Source organism: Eubalaena glacialis, chromosome 19 (assembly GCF_028564815.1).
Source record: "Eubalaena glacialis isolate mEubGla1 chromosome 19, mEubGla1.1.hap2.+ XY, whole genome shotgun sequence".
Classification (NCBI taxonomy): Eukaryota; Metazoa; Chordata; class Mammalia; order Artiodactyla; family Balaenidae; genus Eubalaena; species Eubalaena glacialis.
The window spans coordinates 10,719,315-10,734,321 of record NC_083734.1 but is presented as its reverse complement, the minus strand read 5'-3'; the positions used below and the strand labels follow the sequence as shown (position 1 = coordinate 10,734,321).

Below are 15,007 nucleotides of genomic sequence, written 5' to 3'. Positions count from 1 at the left end.
AGTCACTCTCACAATCCATTTTAGTAAAGGTCCTTCAGGAAGCTGATGATACCAATCTACAAAATGAAGCAACTCCTTCACAACTATATTCCTGGTTTCAGTAGATCCTTGGTTTTTGCCTTCCCCCCATGCTGACTACCTTCTTGGTGAGCAGAGGCCTTAGAGGTACTTTCTGTTGTCCCAGGCTAATTATTTACTGGATAGCTTTGAGGCTAGTGGCCAAAACTCAGACTGACTCAAACCCGAGCTTAGTCTAGCACCAAAGTCCAAACCAGAACTCTTTTTAAATTTCATTTTAGCTATTACAAATAATCACCAAGGGATTGTATATTTCACTTTCTTTCTTTTTGGTTTGCATTTCCTTATGCATCTAGTGAAACAACTTCCTGGGGGTTGAATCCAACTTTAAATTCCATTGGTTACTTTTACCTTTAGTAACTGAGTGCAGCACAGCTGCTGCTCCATGCCATGGGTGACCACATGGCCACCCAGGAATCAAAGGTTCTGCATCTCCCATCTTTTTATCCTTTCTCCTCTCAAACCACATATTTCTGTGAGCTAGGGCCAGTCTAGCAAATCTCACTTCTGACACCAACTATTAGCTGTTTTTACTAATAGCACTTTTGACACCAAATAGGTGTTTCTTTTGTTTTTGTTTGTTCTCTCACACCAACCAATTCTCCAACTACCCTGACACCAACTGGGTGTCCTACAATTCAATCAATTCTTTTTTTTTTTTTTTAAACAGGGTATGTATGTATGTATTTATTTATTTTGGCTGCGTTGGGTCTCCGTTGCTGCACACAGGCTTTCTCTAGTTGTGGAGAGCAGGGGCTACTCTTCGTTGCAGTGCATGGGCTTCTCATTGCAGTGGCTTCTCTTGTTGCGTACCACGGGCTCTAGGCATGTGGGCTTCAACAGTTGCAGCACACGGGCTCAGTTGTTGCAGCATGTGGGCTCTAGAGCACAGGCTCAGTAGTTGTGGCGCACAGGCTTAGTTGCTCCACGGCATGTGGGATCTTCCCAGACCAGGGATTGAACCTGTGTCCCCTGCATTGGCAGGCAGATTCTTTACCACTGCGCCACCAGGGAAGTCCCAATTCAATCACTTCTGACACGAAATACCCAGAGTGAGCACAGACTGCCACAGGTTAAGGGCTCAGTCCTAAAAGACTGCCCCCACTTCAGATGCTAATTGCAAGCCCTGGGCCCTCTGACCAACTGACTATAAACTGAGGCTTCCTGTGATCTCCTTCTCAGGTTCAATAATTTGCTAAAATGGCTCACAGAACTCGGGAAAACAGTTTACTAATTATTACTGGTTTGTTATAAAGGAACTGCAAAATGGAAAAGAGGTATAGGGCAAGGTGTGGTGAGGGAAGAGGGGGTAGCCTGGAGCTTCCATGTTCTCTCCAGGTGTGCCAGCTTCAGTACCTCAGTGTGTTCATTAACCCAGAAGCTCTCTGAACCCCATCGTTTAGGGATTTTTATGCACGTTGCTTGGTGATTAACTTAATCTCCAGCCCCGCTCCTCTCCCTTGGAGAGCAAGGGGTGGGGCTGAACGTTTCAGCCCTCTAATCATACGGTTGGTTCCTCTAGTATCTAACTTCCATCCTGAAGTTAAATAAGGGCCCACCTAGAGTTACCTTATTAAACTCAGGTATGGTTGAAAGGGGCTTATTATGAATAACAAAAGATGCTCCTCTCACCTCTGTCACTCAGGTTATAGAAGCTCTTGTGCCAGAAATGGGGCACGCAGACCAAATATATATTTCTTATATTATCACATTATCACAGGGAGTAATAATAAAATTTGAAAAATGTTGATAATTGTTGAAGCTGGGTGATGGGCACATAGAGATTCATTATGCTGAGTCTTCTGGGCTTTTGTGTATATTTGGAAACTTTGATAATAAGATAGTTATAATAAAAGAGGATGACAGAAAGAGAAGCACCTTACAAGCCATACTAAAGAGTCTGAAATTTTAAACTTTTTTTTGAATAAGTTTTTTTTTGAAAAAGATTTTTTTTGAAAAAAATCTAAAAAATTTTAGATTTATAGGTGGGGTGCAAAGACAGTAGAGTGTTCCCAAATACTCCTCACACATCTTCCTTATTACTTCTTCTATAACCACAGCGTGTTTATCAAAACTAAGAAATTAGCATTGATACAATACCATTAGCTAAACTGAAAACTTTATTTGAATTTCTCCAGTTTTTCCATTAATTTTTTTTTCTGTTCCAGGGATCAAACCAGGATACTGCATCGTATTTAGTTGTCATGTCTCCTTAGTCTCTTCCAATCTGTCACCGTTTCTTGGTCTTTCTTTGCTTTTCGTGACTTTGATACTTTTGAAGAATAGCACTCAGGGGTTTTGTAGACTGTCCCACAGTTTGGTTTTGTCTGGTGTGTTCTCATGATTAGTCTAAAGTTATGGATTTTGGGGAAGAATACTACAGAGGGGATGTGGCCTTATTGCATCATGTCAGGGAGCATGACGTCAACATGACTTCTTATTTCTTGTAAACCTAGTCACTTGGTGCAGGTGGTGTCTGCCAGGTTTCTCCACTATTTTTCCCTTTCTATACTTTGTGATAAGAGTCATTAAGCCCGGCCCACACTCACGGGGATTTTAAAAGTAGAGGAAAGTCATTGAAGGGATTTAAGCAGGGAGTAATGTTTCGAATGTCTGTTTTGGAAGGAACACGAGATATGGTGGCATTTGCAGTGGGACTGGACATAAACTGCTGGATGTTGAGTCACCAGCAGCCTGACTCAGCTGGAGCTGGTTCTTTATGGGACGTGCAGGATGAGAGAAGGTGGAGTCAAGGATGGCCATGAAGTTTCTAACTTGGACAGTTGGGTGGCTGGGGTCTTTCACTGACTCTAAACCAAGGTTGTGAGTGCCCCTAGGAGGTTGCATGCCTCCCCTGCCCCCGCCCCCTCTCCCCCCCAGAGAGAAGCCACTTTCTGTTTCTTGGTCTTGCTTGACTCGGATCCGGTCCCTGCCTGTTACTGGGGCCGGAAAATACCTTATCAACACACACATTAGAAGAAGTTTGGGATTACCCAGGAGGGTCAGAATCCCAAGTAAGAGAGGGGACAGCTGTCGAGGAACTGAAGAAAGATGGAAGAAAATGTCATCCGTAAATCCTTTAATCCTCTTTCCATTTAAGGACCCAGTTATGAGCGTTTGACTCAGTGGTTTCAAACAAGTAACTTTATTTACCTTTTCGTGTTCCGCCACCTGGCCTCCCCCTTGACCTCGCCTGTTTCGTGTTCCTTTCTGAGGCGTGTTAGGGGAGGGGGTGGACTGCTACCTCTCCGCCCTCACCTCCGCCGCCGGGCCCCCCGCCCAGGTTTCTTTTCTCCTCGGCGCCTACGGGCGGGGGCGGGAGGAGCGCTAGGAGTTGGGGCGGGGGGCGCGGGCCCTGGCGCGGGGCGGGCCCAGATCCCTTGCGGAGGCTTGTAGATCAGATGGAAGATGAAGGCGTTGCAGTACCTGAGGGGGGCGTGGCGCCGTTAGGGGCGGGGCCAAGAGGCCGGGATTTTCTCAAGGGGCGGAGTTTGTGGTCTCCGAGTTTCAGGGGGTGGGGCTAAACTTAGGGCTCTGCCAGCCCGAGCGTAACTTGGCTTTTTTTTGCAGAGGGGTTGGGTGGGGCGGGGGCTGGGAAACGAGGAGTTGGAGAGATTTTTGTGAGCTGGATCTAAAGAGGGGTGTGTGGGCGTTGTGGAGACCCTCCAGTGGGGGTGGTGGGAGTGCAGGCGGCGAAAGCAGGGTGTAGGGCTGGGCCAGGAGGGTCCCAGGACCGCAGAGACGAGGGTAGAGGTGGGCCTTTCAGGATGCGCGGCCAGAGAGTAAGAAGGCCTTACCAGGGCATACAGTTGTCCGCCGCTCTGAGGCGAAAGGGGGAGCGGAAAGGGTTGGGCTGTGGAGGGCTGGTGCCCCCTCCCGTGGCCACCGCCATGGTCTGGTCGTCCATCACACAGCCGTACTCGCTGCTCTCGGTGAAGAAGGCCGGCACTCGGAGGGACTGGGGTGGGGGCGGGGCCTCAGACACTCTCAGAAAGGCTCCCAACCCCACGTACCTCCCGAGGACCCAGACGGACCGGGATGGGGAGAGGCATGAGGCAGGCACAGGGGGGGGTAGGAGGACCCGCTGGCGCACCCCAGGTCTGTGGAGCAGATGATGGGGAAGAAGAGACTTTCAGAAAAGGAGGAGGGACCGGGCAGGAGGTGAGAGAAGGTCCCTTTTGTCCCATCCCCCACCTGTAACCGGGGCAGCGAGCTCAGCCAAGTGTCCTTTAGACCAAAGCCAGAGTTAAATCCTGCGGAGGGAAGGAGAGCAGGGAGAAGCTGGCTCCCATGGCCTCCTCCCACCTCCTTCATGCTCCTACCCCAGGCGCTTACCGATAACCAAGTCAGGCTTGGGCCCCTGGAGCAGGTGGTAGGGCCGTGCAGACACCTTGATCTGCAGGTCCCTGCGGCCCCCCTTTTCCTTAGTCCCAGAGCTGAGCCGTGCTGATACCCCAGAACCAGGACGGACAGACACTTCGAGGTCATCCTGGGGAGTTTGGAGTGGGGTGGAGAAGCCGGTGGAAGTTACGGTACTGGCAGATGCATCAGGTAAGACAGGGGAGAGGAGGCAGGGATCGGAAAGGCAGAACCCAGCCAGGAGGACAGCAGGAGGGTTAGGGCTAAAGAGCAGGGCCCCCCTCAGCCCTCACCCTCTGCAGGGTAAAATGCTGCTGGTCACTCTCAGGGGGCAGGCTGTCACCCACAAACTGCAGCTCCAGGGCCACGTGGGGGAGCAAGACCAAGAGCTCCTGAAGGGCAAAGAGGACAGATCTGGGTCCCACCCGGCGTCCACCTCCACACCCAAATGCCCAGCCCTCAGGCCTGGAGGGACTTACCCAAAACACCATGATGAGGTCGAACTCCTTCCCAGCCTCCACCACATGGATTTTCAGTGACTGTTTGTTCTGGATGTTGAGCTCAGGGACTGGGTGATAAGCTAGCCATTTAAGAATACGGTCTCCTCCTCCCCTCCCACCCCCCTGGCCCCCCTGCTCCACGCACTCCTCCCCCCGCCTCCGACCTCCTTACAGGACTGGGGCACCAGATGGGTGATGACGTAGTACACAGTCAGCGGGTAGGTGAGAAGCACAGCCATGGGGGAGTCCAAGCTGAGGCCCCGCCATGTGTAGTAATCCTGCCACGAGCCTGGGGAGAGTGGGTTACCAGGGACCTTGCCCCAGGCCTGGACCCCCACCTCTCCTGTCTAATAGCCCCTTTTCTCAGCCACCGAGACTGCTGGCCCTCCAGGCGCCGTCCCTACCCCTAGCTCCCTCAGGGCCCCTCCAGCTCACCAAAGAGGCCCCTGGGTGGATCTGGGGGCACAGGAGGCATCAGAGCAGGCCCATGCCCCTGAAGAAGCTGGTAGGGATCTCCTGAGAGGATGAAAGAAGAGGAGCCTGGTGTCAGGGAGGTCCCCACCTGGCCTCTTCCTTCTTCCAAAGGAGCTGTGTTCCCTGAGAGAGGGCCTGGAGCTGCAGCAGGAGGAATGGGGAGCTGCCTAGGGATGGGGCTTCTGGATGGGCTGGGCAGGGGTGACTTTTCTGAGGGTTGGGGAGAGGCATGAAATGCCCTGGTGGTGGTGGTGAGGTTTGGTGTGTATGTGGAGGGGTTATCTAGGATCCGGACAACTTTTTGCTCTCCCGTCCTTCCCTCTAGTCTGAGGGACTTATGCCTGGAGAGAGGCCCCACGCACCATTGAGAAGAATGCTGAGGGATGGCGTGCTGCCCCTTGGGTGCCCGGGGGTGCCAGGGCCTGGAATCAGCATGCTGAGCTGGGTCCAGTAGCCACGAGTGAGGCCTCGTGAGGCCAGGAAGGCCTCCTTGTTAAAGGTTTCACTGGTCACCTCTGGAGAAGGATGAGGGGAGGGGTTGAGGGCCTGGTGGCCAGGATTCCAGACTTTGGCTCTCCTCAGTCTCTCCCCAGGACCCTGAGTCTGAGTCTGGTTCTAGTCAGACAGAGAACTATTAACATTTCTGAGTGTCTACAGCGTAGCCCACAGAACCCATATAACAATTCCATGGGTTTTAACATTTGTTAGTCTGCCCACTTCACAGGTGAGGAAATAGCTCTAAGAAGTAAAGCGATTTGTTTCAGGTCACCAGTGAGTGGTGAAGCTGAGAAGCAAGTATTTGAATCCCTACTCCCGAATCCCATAAGTTCTCTCAGGGACCAGGGCACTCAGTCCTCAGCTCCAGAGATGCTGTGTCCAGCCCCAGGGGTCTAGCCCCCAGCCCCAAATACCCAGCACCCAGCTGTTATTCCAGGGATCTAGATTCCAGCCCCAGGCACTTAGCCTTCAAGCCCAGGACCCTGTTCCCAGGCACCTGGGGCCCCAGTTCCAAAGACCGGGTCCCACTTTCCCCCACCTATCCTGACCTCCTTAGGGTACCTGCGGTGTAGGTAAAAGGCAGAGTTGCCAGTTCTCCGGCCCGCTCCATGAAGGCTGCAAGCCTTGGGCACCAAAATCGGTGGCTCACATCATCTGGGCATCGCTTCCAGTCAGCCCGGAGACAAGCCTCTCCGCAGTACAAGACAGCGCCACACTGGGGGCTGGGGTCACGGGGGGTGGGGGGGGGTGGGCACTCAGTGTTAGTGTATGTAGGTCCCCTGTCTGCTGTCCATCTGTCCTGCGGCTGCCCGTACGCACTCAGTCTGTTTGTACTCTCTCTGCCTGTAACAGCTTTTTTGTGTGTGTGTCATCTTCTTGTTTCCCTGTCCCTCACTCTGTCTGTCTGCAGGGCCCCCCACCAGCCTGCTTCCTCTCTGTTTGCCTGACTGTTGGGGTCTTCCTTCCGCTTGCTCCATCTCTGCAGGCTGCTCACCAGGGAGTTAGCTTCACTTCAAAGCTATGCCTGTGACAAACATGGCAGGTTCGAGCCTGAAGGGAGGCAAAGGTGAAGCCGGGCCGGGGACCCCATGTCCGCATCGGAGTCTTGGCTAGCTTCACTCTCAGCCTTGGGACCAGATTCTCCAGCTCCCTGAATGGGGGTGGAGACGGCATCAGGCTGGGGGGCTCAGGAGCCCAGGGCCCCAGGCTTCCCCACCCTCTACCAGGTTTCTGTACCGATGCAGCTGGGCGTCTCCCACAGTAAGCTTTCGGGGCTTTCGGGGGTCTCCAGAGCCCATGGGGCAGGCCATGCTGTGGCAGAGGAGAGCATAGGCCCGAGGAGCCAGGTTCTGTGTCCCTGAGCCCCTGCCTGCACTCCCCTGCCCTCCATCCATCAGCAGGTCAATGCCCAAGATGGTGCCATGTTCATCCGTCACCAGTAGGAGGCAGGAAAGGTGCAGGGGGGCCGCCTCTGGGGAAAAAGGGAAAAGTCGGGGGCAGGGGGGGGCAAAGACTGTCAGGGTCAGGGATACCAAATCAAATGCCCACGGGGACTAGGAGACTGAGCGAAGGGGACTAGGTAGAGAGGGCATGCCTCATCGGAAGGGGACTGCGGCTACACAGAACCAGCATTTGCTGCCAGGTGGAAATGTGGGCCTGCTGTGGGAACTTTACATTTTTCTTGAGAAGGGGTAACTCCAGACTTCTGGAATTTTTTTCTTTTAATGTTTAAATATTGGCTCAAATTTAAAAAACAAAGAACATTGTGGATCAATGAAGACACCTTTTTAGGCCAGATTGGCCTGAGGGCCACCCATTTGTGACTCCTAACTGGATTCTGAGGGGCAGAGGATGGCTTTGAAGGGGAGTATGCCTGGGCGGGGGCAGGGCAGGGCCAGCCCTGGGTTCTTACCACTTCTTTGTCCCTTCCTCCTCTCAGGCCCTGGTTTGTCCTCCGCCCTGTCCTCTTGGCAGCCAACCTCGCGACGTCCTGCCTCCTGCTCGGTCTCCTCTGCCTCCCCTGGGGGGTTTGCTTCCTGTGGGGACTCCCTGCTGGTAGGGGCTGGCTCCCCATCCTCCTCTGTGTCTACTTTCTCTGTGCCTGTATCCTCCTCCTCTCCATTCTCTTCTTCTTCCTCTTCCTCCTCCTCCTCCTCCCCATCCTCCAGGCTGACAAAGCTGACATAGGGGCTTAGGTCCCGCAGGTGGAGTGGGGGCTCGTCTCCCAGGAGCCGGGCAGCCCCCAGGCCTGGTGCAGGGCCTGGCTCTGCCCCTTGCCCCAGGCTGATGCCCACACTACGGTTGGGCAAGACGTGGAGCACCCAAAGGGCGCGGTCCTGGGGCAGCCTCCTGATCTGAGCCTCCAGCTGCCGCCAGCAGCCCTCAAGGCTGGTCCCCACGGCCCCGCGCTCCGCCACGAACTTGCGGAACCAGCCAAAGAGGAGGGCAGCGAAATCAAGGAACTCATCCCGGTATCCAGACACAAACTCCATGTCTTCAGGGGCACAAGGCCTGGGCCCAGACTGAGCAGAGGGAGGGATATATGGTGAGAGAGAGGTACTCGGGAGAGTTTGGGGCTGGGTCATAAAATGGGGGAGAGTGTGGGTTTGAGGGTCACTTAGGGTGGAATCTATGGAGGAGTGTTAGGAGCGAGAAAGGAGTTTTCAGGGCTGAGGATGGGAATTCAGGGTGAGAATGGGGTCCAGACTTGAAAGTGGGTGATTAGGGTTAAGGATGAGTAGTCGGGAGGGAGATGGTCTTTGGGGCTCAAAATTTGAGGCTCAAACCCTCAAAGGTAGGGTTTGAGTTGAGGATAGAAGTGGGAGAGGGCTAATCCTATGGGCAAGGGTTTGGTGAGGAGGGAAGTTTTGGATCCGTCTGTGGGGTGTGGGAGGAGGGGGACAGGAGCTAGGGCATCTCTTAGGCTTGGATAGGTTTGGCGGTGAGCCCCAGTACACCTAGCCCCTCCCGTCCGGTCCGCTACTCCGGTACCTGCAGCCGCCACCACTTTTCGAAGGTAAATACCTCGGGGTGGGGCGTGACGTCAGGCTGCCCGAGCCCCCCGCCGGCTCCTCGGGTTGCCACGCTCCCCGTGTCTTGCGCGGCGCAGAGGCGCTCAGGGCAGTGTCTGCGCTGCTGGGCGCGCGGACTCATCTGCCGCGGTCACTCCAGCCATGTGACTGGATCCCCGTGCGCCGGACCCGAGCCCGAAAAGTGAAAGCCTCTCGAAGGAGGAGGTCCAGCCGACTGACCTGCGGAGGGCGGGCGGGCGGGGCTGGCATCCCCGGGCCGAACCGGATCAGCCTAGTGGGCAGTGCCCGCCCGCCGCTCCTGGCCCTGCAGCCTGGACTTTCTTCCGCTTTCTTTCGCCTTCTTCAAACATTCCTGGCTGCCCCCTCGACGGGGCTCTGGGCTGGGTGCGGGGGCGCGGGCGGAGGAGCTCCGCCTCCCGGAGTTTCCCCGCCGCCCCAGGCCGGCGATCACGCGGTTAAAACGGTACTGACCGCACTTACCAGTTCGAGACGGTGAGGGCGCCCAGAAGGAGGCGCCGCCACCTCGCGCCCCGCCTCGGCCGGGCCTTGGTGCCGACGGCCGCCGTCTCCCGCAGAATCTCAGGCGTGGCGGGAGAAGGAAGCGAAAGCCATTGAGAAACCGGCTGGACGTCAGGCTCCGGAGCACGTCTGGGAGTCAGACAGGGCGAGGCGGGCCCGAGATGATGCTGGGCTGGGAACTCCGGTTCCTCTTGCTCCTACTCTTTCTAGCGTGCCACACTCCTCCAGGTTCGTCAGGGGCCCGGCTGGTGCCCAGATCCCCGAATCCAGGGAAGGGGATGGGGGGCACGAGGGCCGCGGGGTTGAGTTGAATAAGTGGGGAGCCAGGGTCCCCAAGGCAGCCGGGGCAGGGGGAGGGCCAGCTGCCTGGGGTTGGGGACGGGCTGGGGAACACCAGGGTCCAGGTGTGATTATGGACGTGGTTGGGGAGTGTAATGTGTGAGTTGAGCCCGGGGGGTGGGAGGGGCTCAGATCCCCGGGTCTAGGGGAGAGGCTGCAGTGGGGCTGTGGGTTGGAGGCTAAGTTTACCGCTGCGTGAGCCCCTGAACCGGGGAACCTGTGCTGACAACCTCGGTCCCGCTCAGGCGATGGCAATGAAGGTAGCATCGCTGGAAGTTGTCCCTGTGATAGAAGAATTTCTTCCCACTCCCCTCCTAACGATCAATACATGGGACATCTCCGAAAATACCTGAAAGTCTATCAACGTTGCTCTTCCTACGTCAGGTAATCTCACCCACCCCTGGGAGCGCAGAGCCTCCGGGTGCCTCCAGGACCCTCTCTGGTCAAACTTGAGCTCCTTCTGGGAGGACCCCTAGTCCCCTCTATAGTCCCCATAACATTAGGTTATGTTTGCCCTAATTCTCCACACCTTAGTTTCCCTGACCCGTCTGGAATTTCCCAGTCCCAGCAGAAACTGCTGAATCTTGGCAGTGACCTCACTTCTTTGGAACGAGGAAAGAGCTGGGAGAGGGGGGGAGGAAAGGGGAGCGGAGATTGGAGACGCAGCTGAGACCACGTCCTTCCTTACAGGTTCCAGCTACCCTTGGGAAGTGTGTGTGGAGGCAGCAGTGACCGGTGGGTCCAGGAACTGATGCGCTGCTTTGATCGTGAAGGTGAGCGCTTTCTCCCTCCTCCCCAGGCTCTGTCTCCAGGGCTCGGCCGCCTCCACCTTACACTTTTCTTTGCCTCAGCCCTTTCCCCTTTGACACCTCACATTCCTATTCTGTGTACTTTCACTTAAGTCCCTGTTTACCAGAAATCACTCACCATCACTTCCAGGATTTTTGCCAATTCATCCTATCACCTGTGCATTTACTTAATGTTTTCCTTGAAATCAAGGCACTATTTTTATTTTCCAGTAATTTATTATGGAAATTTAAAGACATATATAAAAGTTGAAAGATTTGTACAGTGAACATCCATATACCCACCACCTAGATTCTATAATATTTGATTTTTATATTTTATGTGTGTACATAATAAAGCAAATATATTTTATATTTTACAATATCGAGTTTACAGCATTTTAACTATATTTGCTTTATTGCACACCCATCTGTCTATCCATCCCTCTATTCCTCATCAACCTGCCTAATATTTTTTGGTGCACTTCCAAGTAAGTTGCAGGGTTGACTATACTTTATCCCCAGACATTTCATCATGTATATTATTAAGGAGGGTTTTATATTTTATTGTTCCTTTTTTTTTCTTTTGAGGTAAAATTTACAAACAATGAAACGAATAAATCTTAAGTGTACACAGCCACTTCTGAAAAACTTAATGGCAAATAGTCCTAAGCAGGAACATCTGTGAAGTCACAAGTTTGATATGCTGGTTGTATTTTTCTCCTAAAATAAATACATAACCATTAAGACACAAAGTGTTCTTCCAGGTCCCAGCTAAAGTTGTCTTCTGTAGCATTGGTGGTACTCCTACTGCCCTTTGGCTACGTAGACCTACCTTATTCATTTACTCTTCCTGGCTACTCTGGCCTTTAGTACTAAAATTATCCCTGCTTTACAGCTGAAAGAAATGAATTCCAGAGAGGTTAAGAGACAAGGGGCAAGGTCACAGCTACTTTGTAGCAGAGCCCGGGTTCCAACCCAGGTCTCCTGACTTCCCAGTTCAGAATGCATGCTCGCCCCAGTGGCTCCATATTGTGGTTTGCTCACTTCCATCTCCCCATGTTTTCCCTCTGCCCCTGCCTTTCTTTCCTGGCATTTAGCTGTTCCCTTGATGTTCTCCTTGACCCACTACCCTTCCCTCTATCTAGTTCTTCACCTTATCCCCTCATAGCCCTGATTCCTCACTTCTTGCTTCTTCAGAATGTGGACGTGCTCACGCCAGGAGTGTGGCCCGCCAGGGACATGTACCTCCCCGCAGCACCCAGGTTCCTGAGCCCACAGAAAAGACACCTTCAGCCACGGGCACCCCTGCACAGAAGTACCTGCCATCCACCCAGCAGCCTTCCCAGCAGCCCACCCCTCCAGAAGGAGCACCTTCGTTGGACAAAAAGCTCATCCACTCCAATGAGACTACCACTTACACTTCGGTCCACCGTCTGGGGGCAAGGCCTGGGGCCAGGGGGAACCAGAAGCAGCTGGGAGAAAATGTGGGTCCTGCAGCTGGGACATCAGCCATGGTGCCGGTGCTGTCCCTCTTGGGCATCGTTTTCCTCCTCACTGGAGCCCTGCTCTACATGCTGTGCAAGAAGAGGAGGGAGCAGTCACTGCAGTGCCCTCCAGGTAAACTGGGCCTCTGAACCCCTCCTCCAGGGATCCAGAGCCTCCTTGGCAGGGATCCTGCCCACAGTAGCTCTCAGGCTGGCAAATGTGGAGGCTGCCTGCACCATGGACAACAGGCGATGAGGGAAGAGTCAGCCAGACTACAGAATGGGGAGGGAGGGAAGCCACCATAGGCCCAGGGACCAGTGCATGGCCTTCAAAGCCAGGCAGTGCTTGAGCAACATCAAGATGGCAGCTAGAGCAGACGAGTGGGAGATGAAGCGATGGAGGAAGGTAGGAGCTATTCGTTCAATTCACACATCTTTATTGAGCACCTACTATGTACCTGATCTATAGTCAATGTTTTGGAATCTGATTCCCCAGTTCAAGCTATCACCCCTTGCCCCCCACTCCCCCGCCCAACTTCCCTTGATCTCAGAGCTCATCTTTCAATTTCTTTATCTTTTCCAGATTTGCACCTTCATTATGTGCGTGTGGCAGCAGACGCCAATGCTTAAAGAATGGAAGCTTGTGAGGGCAGATTATGATTTATTCAGTATCAAATGCAGTTAATATACTAGAGCAATCCCTGGCACATGGTAGGCACTCTCTACATATTTGTCAATGTTTAATACACAACTAACCAGCCACTGCCCTCTCTTAGACCTCCCCTCCATTTTTTTTTTTCTATGCTGTAATGTAAAATCACCTCTTATACTAGATATCTTGTACAAATTCTATACATGGATTTTTTAACTACTAAAACTTATTTTTATAATTATTGACTCTTCTTTCTGCAGACATTGGTCTCATGCCCTTGCCCCCTTACCATGATTCCTGGCTTGAGCTTCTCTGCTGATGGCCACCTGACACCTTCCCCCTCGGCGCATCCCCCAATCCCTGCCAACCTCCTTGTCCCAAGACCCTTGTGTCTTGTCCTTGTCCTTGTCTCTTCACACCACAGCAGTGTTCCTCCCCAGCTTCAGCCCTCTCCCGCTTTCCCACCCCCCCTCCTCAGCAGCTGCCATACAGCCTGGTTTTACTTCCTCAACCCCTTACATCACCCATATGTGCCCCAATGAGAGTCTGAGCTCCTTGTTTTTAGTGTTATTGTTTTTATTATCAAAACCCTTAGTTCTCATTTTATCTTTTCCAGTGAACAAAAATGTGTCTGCATTGGTCCAAGTCTGCCAGAAGCCTGGGGCAGGGACCTGAGGAAGTGGGTTGGGTGTCTTTAGTCTCTGTCTCCTGTTCTGAGCTTGTCAGCGCTCGGCGAAGTGCATGGCAGGAGGAGCCAGGGCACAGCCATGCATGGGCTTGGTCTTTGTTCTCCATTCCCACCTTTTGTGCCTTTGTCCTCATGGCTTCTGACCAGCAGGGCATGTACGGGGCAGCCCATGCTCTCCAGGTTCTGTCCTGGGGTGTAGGTGGAGCTCTCCTTCCAAGCTTTTCACCTGCTTGGCCTAGTTTTCCAGCATCTGCTCACAGGCTCGAGCCACCTCACTGAGCTTGAGACGAGCATAGTCCACTCGCTTCAGGGCCATCTGACAGTCCTTCCTCGAAGAGTAGCTGGAGCCCTCATGGGGCTGCCCTGTGGCCACCTACAGGACATTTAGATTGATCAAAGAAGCACCCCTCCCCTTTCCCATCTCCCCAGCCAGGCATCAGGTCTCTTGCCTCATTTCTTCCCTGCGTCTGAATTTGCTATGCCACGTGGTTAGCTGGATTACCTAGGGCATATCACTGAATTTCTGTTAACCTCATCTGTAAAATGGGGATGACAGTAACTAACTACTTCCTAGAGTTGTTATAGGATTAGATAATGCAGAGTGTCTGGCACACTGTAAAAGTTTAGTAAAGGGTAGTTGCTGTTATAATGACCTCAGAACCCTTTCAATCCTGTTCCTTTTCTCAGGAGGTAGCCATCTGGGGCTGCATACCCTTGAGGTCAGGTCAAGTTTCTAAAAGCATATCCTGTGGCTTTCGTATTGTTCACACACTCTCTCCCAGGACTTCCCCATCCCGTGGCTCATGTGATGCAACTCAGTGACACAGGAAACCTACCCTGGAAGGGAGGGGTCCTGCCAGGGTCAACAGGCCTGCTGGGTAGGGCTGGTCTTGCTTGGCTCCCGAGACCAAAGCTCTGCCCGGGACTCCTGAAGTTTAAGGCTAAGGCAGAGAGCTGGGGTGGGCGTGTTGCATGGTCCAAAACACACACACACGCGCGCGTAGGACGTTCCAACACACACACACACACACACACACCTGAGTGAGATAGCGGATCTGAGCTGACAGCTCCGCCTCCACGTGCTGCACCGACGCGGTGAAGGCCGCTGCCTGTCGGTCTAGGAGCCGCTCATTGGTTTTTTCCTTGGAAAGTTCCAAGATCACTGTACCTGCCGGGGTGGAGAGTGGGCGGGGCTATCCGGAGACTGCCAGTATAGCCGCGCCCCAGAGCCAGCCCCACCCACCCCTGCACCCACTTAGGATCCCTCCCAACCCCACTCCCAGTCACCGGTCGGCGCATGTGCGCACGGTCGGTCTAGCTCTCGCTCTCGCTGCCGCTCCTCCTCTGGTCGTCGTATCCCGAACCTGCATTCTGAAGAATGGCTCCAATTTCCCGTTCGATGTCTTCCAGGGCGCGTAGTCGCTCGTTCGCCAAGCTGTAGGTAGCCATCGCTACTCCTGGATTCTCTCCTTTTGCGAAATGCTGCGGAAAAGTGCCCGGAAATGGTTGTCCGTTTGCGCCCGCGCAGAGCGCGCCCCTTAGCTAACACTACAGTTCCCGGGATGCTCAGCGCGGTCTCGCCGGTTTCGGTTCACC

General features: G+C 53.6%; 3 protein-coding genes across 7 annotated transcripts; 1 reads left to right on the top strand and 2 right to left on the bottom strand.

The window, feature by feature from the left end:
• Nucleotides 1-3,207: 3,207 nt before the first annotated feature.
• Nucleotides 3,208-10,347, bottom strand: ZMYND15 (zinc finger MYND-type containing 15). 4 transcript variants are annotated; one of them, XM_061175565.1, is made up of 14 exons: nucleotides 8,901-10,345; nucleotides 7,822-8,431; nucleotides 7,146-7,380; nucleotides 6,904-7,059; nucleotides 6,471-6,631; nucleotides 5,774-5,926; nucleotides 5,373-5,453; nucleotides 5,110-5,226; nucleotides 4,917-5,017; nucleotides 4,731-4,829; nucleotides 4,414-4,567; nucleotides 4,273-4,331; nucleotides 3,876-4,036; nucleotides 3,208-3,504 (listed from the first exon to the last, which is right to left on the bottom strand). In XM_061175565.1, exons 1-14 carry the CDS (start codon nucleotides 9,060-9,062, stop codon nucleotides 3,333-3,335), a joined length of 2,421 nt encoding a protein of 806 aa, XP_061031548.1. In that variant the 5' UTR covers nucleotides 9,063-10,345; the 3' UTR covers nucleotides 3,208-3,332. The 4 variants fall into 4 exon arrangements, with proteins under 4 accessions (XP_061031548.1, XP_061031549.1, XP_061031550.1 ...); XM_061175566.1 differs by having other exon boundaries at nucleotides 4,917-5,005; XM_061175567.1 differs by having other exon boundaries at nucleotides 8,934-10,345.
• Nucleotides 9,219-12,961, top strand: CXCL16 (C-X-C motif chemokine ligand 16). The gene is made up of 5 exons (XM_061175569.1): nucleotides 9,219-9,688; nucleotides 10,045-10,183; nucleotides 10,490-10,572; nucleotides 11,785-12,204; nucleotides 12,655-12,961. Exons 1-5 carry the CDS (start codon nucleotides 9,622-9,624, stop codon nucleotides 12,699-12,701), a joined length of 756 nt encoding a protein of 251 aa, XP_061031552.1. The 5' UTR covers nucleotides 9,219-9,621; the 3' UTR covers nucleotides 12,702-12,961.
• Nucleotides 12,962-13,278: 317 nt separating this feature from the next.
• MED11 (mediator complex subunit 11) lies at nucleotides 13,279-14,937 on the bottom strand. 2 transcript variants are annotated; one of them, XM_061175570.1, is made up of 3 exons: nucleotides 14,776-14,937; nucleotides 14,449-14,579; nucleotides 13,279-13,784 (listed from the first exon to the last, which is right to left on the bottom strand). In XM_061175570.1, the coding sequence occupies exons 1-3, from the start codon at nucleotides 14,858-14,860 to the stop codon at nucleotides 13,647-13,649; spliced, it is 354 nt and encodes a 117-aa protein (XP_061031553.1). In that variant the 5' UTR covers nucleotides 14,861-14,937; the 3' UTR covers nucleotides 13,279-13,646. The 2 variants fall into 2 exon arrangements, with proteins under 2 accessions (XP_061031553.1, XP_061031554.1); XM_061175571.1 differs by having other exon boundaries at nucleotides 14,449-14,573.
• Nucleotides 14,938-15,007: the final 70 nt, after the last annotated feature.

Excerpts from the sequence above, each read along its gene's own strand:
- ZMYND15 (XM_061175565.1), bottom strand. The coding sequence starts at position 9,062 with ATGAGTCCGCGCGCCCAGCAGCGCAGACACTGCCCTGAGCGCCTCTGC. Across the intron at positions 8,432-8,900 it reads AAAAGTGGTGGCGGCTGCAG|TCTGGGCCCAGGCCTTGTGC; the intron begins GTACCGGAGTAG and ends CCCTCTGCTCAG. Across the intron at positions 7,060-7,145 it reads GGAGACGCCCAGCTGCATCG|GGAGCTGGAGAATCTGGTCC; the intron begins GTACAGAAACCT and ends ACCCCCATTCAG.
- MED11 (XM_061175570.1), bottom strand. The coding sequence starts at position 14,860 with ATGGCTACCTACAGCTTGGCGAACGAGCGACTACGCGCCCTGGAAGAC. Across the intron at positions 14,580-14,775 it reads AGCCATTCTTCAGAATGCAG|GTACAGTGATCTTGGAACTT; the intron begins GTTCGGGATACG and ends CCACCCCGGCAG. Across the intron at positions 13,785-14,448 it reads AGATCCGCTATCTCACTCAG|GTGGCCACAGGGCAGCCCCA; the intron begins GTGTGTGTGTGT and ends AATGTCCTGTAG.
- CXCL16 (XM_061175569.1), top strand. The coding sequence starts at position 9,622 with ATGATGCTGGGCTGGGAACTCCGGTTCCTCTTGCTCCTACTCTTTCTA. Across the intron at positions 9,689-10,044 it reads AGCGTGCCACACTCCTCCAG|GCGATGGCAATGAAGGTAGC; the intron begins GTTCGTCAGGGG and ends GGTCCCGCTCAG. Across the intron at positions 10,184-10,489 it reads CGTTGCTCTTCCTACGTCAG|GTTCCAGCTACCCTTGGGAA; the intron begins GTAATCTCACCC and ends CCTTCCTTACAG.